Source organism: Aplysia californica, unplaced genomic scaffold, assembly GCF_000002075.1.
Source record: "Aplysia californica isolate F4 #8 unplaced genomic scaffold, AplCal3.0 scaffold00215, whole genome shotgun sequence".
NCBI lineage: Eukaryota > Metazoa > Mollusca > Gastropoda > Aplysiida > Aplysiidae > Aplysia > Aplysia californica.
This window is the reverse complement of record NW_004797485.1, coordinates 1019716-1021793: the sequence shown is the minus strand read 5'-3', so window position 1 is coordinate 1021793 and position 2078 is coordinate 1019716. Positions and strand designations below refer to the sequence as shown.

The 2078-nt window shown below is 39.4% G+C and overlaps 1 protein-coding gene across 1 annotated transcript in view; it reads right to left on the bottom strand.

Moving 5' to 3' along the window:
* LOC101849932 (protein lifeguard 2) overlaps nt 1-2078 on the bottom strand; it is a gene marked incomplete in the record, with an annotated part of 33993 nt that overhangs the window by 5900 nt on the left and 26015 nt on the right. The window contains 1 exon segment of the mRNA XM_035970062.1: nt 1848-1952. Coding sequence (XP_035825955.1) covers nt 1848-1952 — 105 coding nt within the window.

The window sequence follows — 2078 nt, the reverse complement described above, 5'->3', positions numbered from 1 at the left end:
TTACATTTGTATAGCGCACATCCCCAATCAACAACAAGCTCTGTGTACTTTACGATCCTATTATTACCCAAGCAGAAGCTTGAACACTCGGAACTCGGAACCATTCTTGGCTTCCTGGGAAGCATACAGTGCAAGCAACAGATAAAGTCATACATTGCTACAGATCTCAGCCAATGTTCTTTTACTGCTTATGGCTATAAAGGTAAACAAAACTTAACTGTGATACTTACTAAGCACAAATGTAGAACCACAAGCCATCATTCTGTACCCAGTTCTTCACTGGTTCTCTGAAAAAAAACAACACATTGAAGAAAGACACTTCTTTTCCTATCTTTGAGTCTGGAGGACAGACTCCCACGAAGACACAAACAAGTCTTTTTTATATATATAATAAAGGGTTTTACGGCGCTCGCAACTGCATAAGGTCATATGAGCGCCAGAAGATTAGAGGTGTTACAAGAGAGTAACAAACATAAAAAACAAAAAGGGGAGATAAGGACGATAGATGTTAGATAGGAAAGGAGGAGCAAACCAAACCAGAGCACCCGCCAACCACCCACTCAAAAACTTATATTTCAATTTGATATTTGATGCTAAGCAAGCCTTTCATTTGTTTCCTAAATCATACAGAAGTCTTTGAAAATTGTTACTTGAATGTGGAAGTCATTTTCGAAAGAAAAGTACAGATGGCACTCTTTGAATATACAAACTTATGTGCTGTAAGCTCATACTTTTGCATATTCTGCTCTCTCACTCTCTCTCTCTCTCACTCACACAACACATACACACACACACACACGCTTAATGTTTTTACACAATCACACATCCAAACAGACACACTTAAAGTATTACCTCACAAACAAAAACATTTACTGTACTCCCAGACTGACCCACACACTTAATGTACTCCGACACAAACCCAAATTTGAAGTACTACCACACAAACACACAATGTACTCCGACACAAACCCTAATTTGAAGAAATACCACACAAACACAAACACACATGCATGCACATACCCACATACACACTTAACACTTACGGGACTGGCCTCACACTTGGCTCTCACTTCCGTAAGACCACAGTTGCCGCCTGTTTTCTGACTATGCGCGATATGTGTTATTCTAAAGTGAATTTCTCAGCTCCTAGTAAAGTTATAGAGAAGAAACTTCACAACACTATTAACAATATGTGGCCCTATACTCAGGCATATTTTTTTGGAAAAAATATTTGGGTTGAAGTAATTTATGAATAATCAATTATGTAATAGTACTTTTGCCCAGAGTCAGGTCCCAACAGGATACAAGACTAAATCTAGATTCTCTAATAGAGTAAATTGCACCTCAATGAATGATAACTCTTTCTAGATTTATCTGTAATCACTTTCTCCTCAACAGGAAGACTCTCGATCCAATAAAATGATGGTTATTGTCCAAGTCAACACTGTCTGTGTTCATATGAGTTTCGTCAAGCACCTCAGACTCGGTGAAATATCTTTTTTGAACTAACTTTATCATTTTCCATATTAATCGCCAGAAATCGGAAGCAAAATAACTAAACGGAACTAATCATTAGTTTAACGAAAACATAATAATATGTTAGGAGAAACATCGACAAGCCTTTGTTTAGATCAAAGCCATTTCGCTCGAAAGTATTCTCGTCCATGGTCCTAAGGAAGCAGTCGGGTTTCGCGAGTATACTCGTCCGCGGTCCCGTAAGTGTATTACCTCACAAACACAATCACATTACTACCTGACAAACACACACACACACACACACTCAATGTACTACCACACAAACTACGTCATGTACCACTACAAAAACACACATACACATAGAAACTTACATGGCTGGTTCCCCAGGTAAGGTTTGTGATGAGACAAGCCCAGCCGAAGAAGAAGAAAACCATGACCAGAACAAACAGAAGACCACTGCACATGGTAAAGTCAATCTGTGGACAGTAGAAGAACATCAAGTCAAGGAAACAAAACCTCTCTCCTGTCTACCTTCACACAACCTCCCCCTCGCCACCCAAACTCCATTCTGCCTATGCATTAGCTCATGTCTCCACAACCCC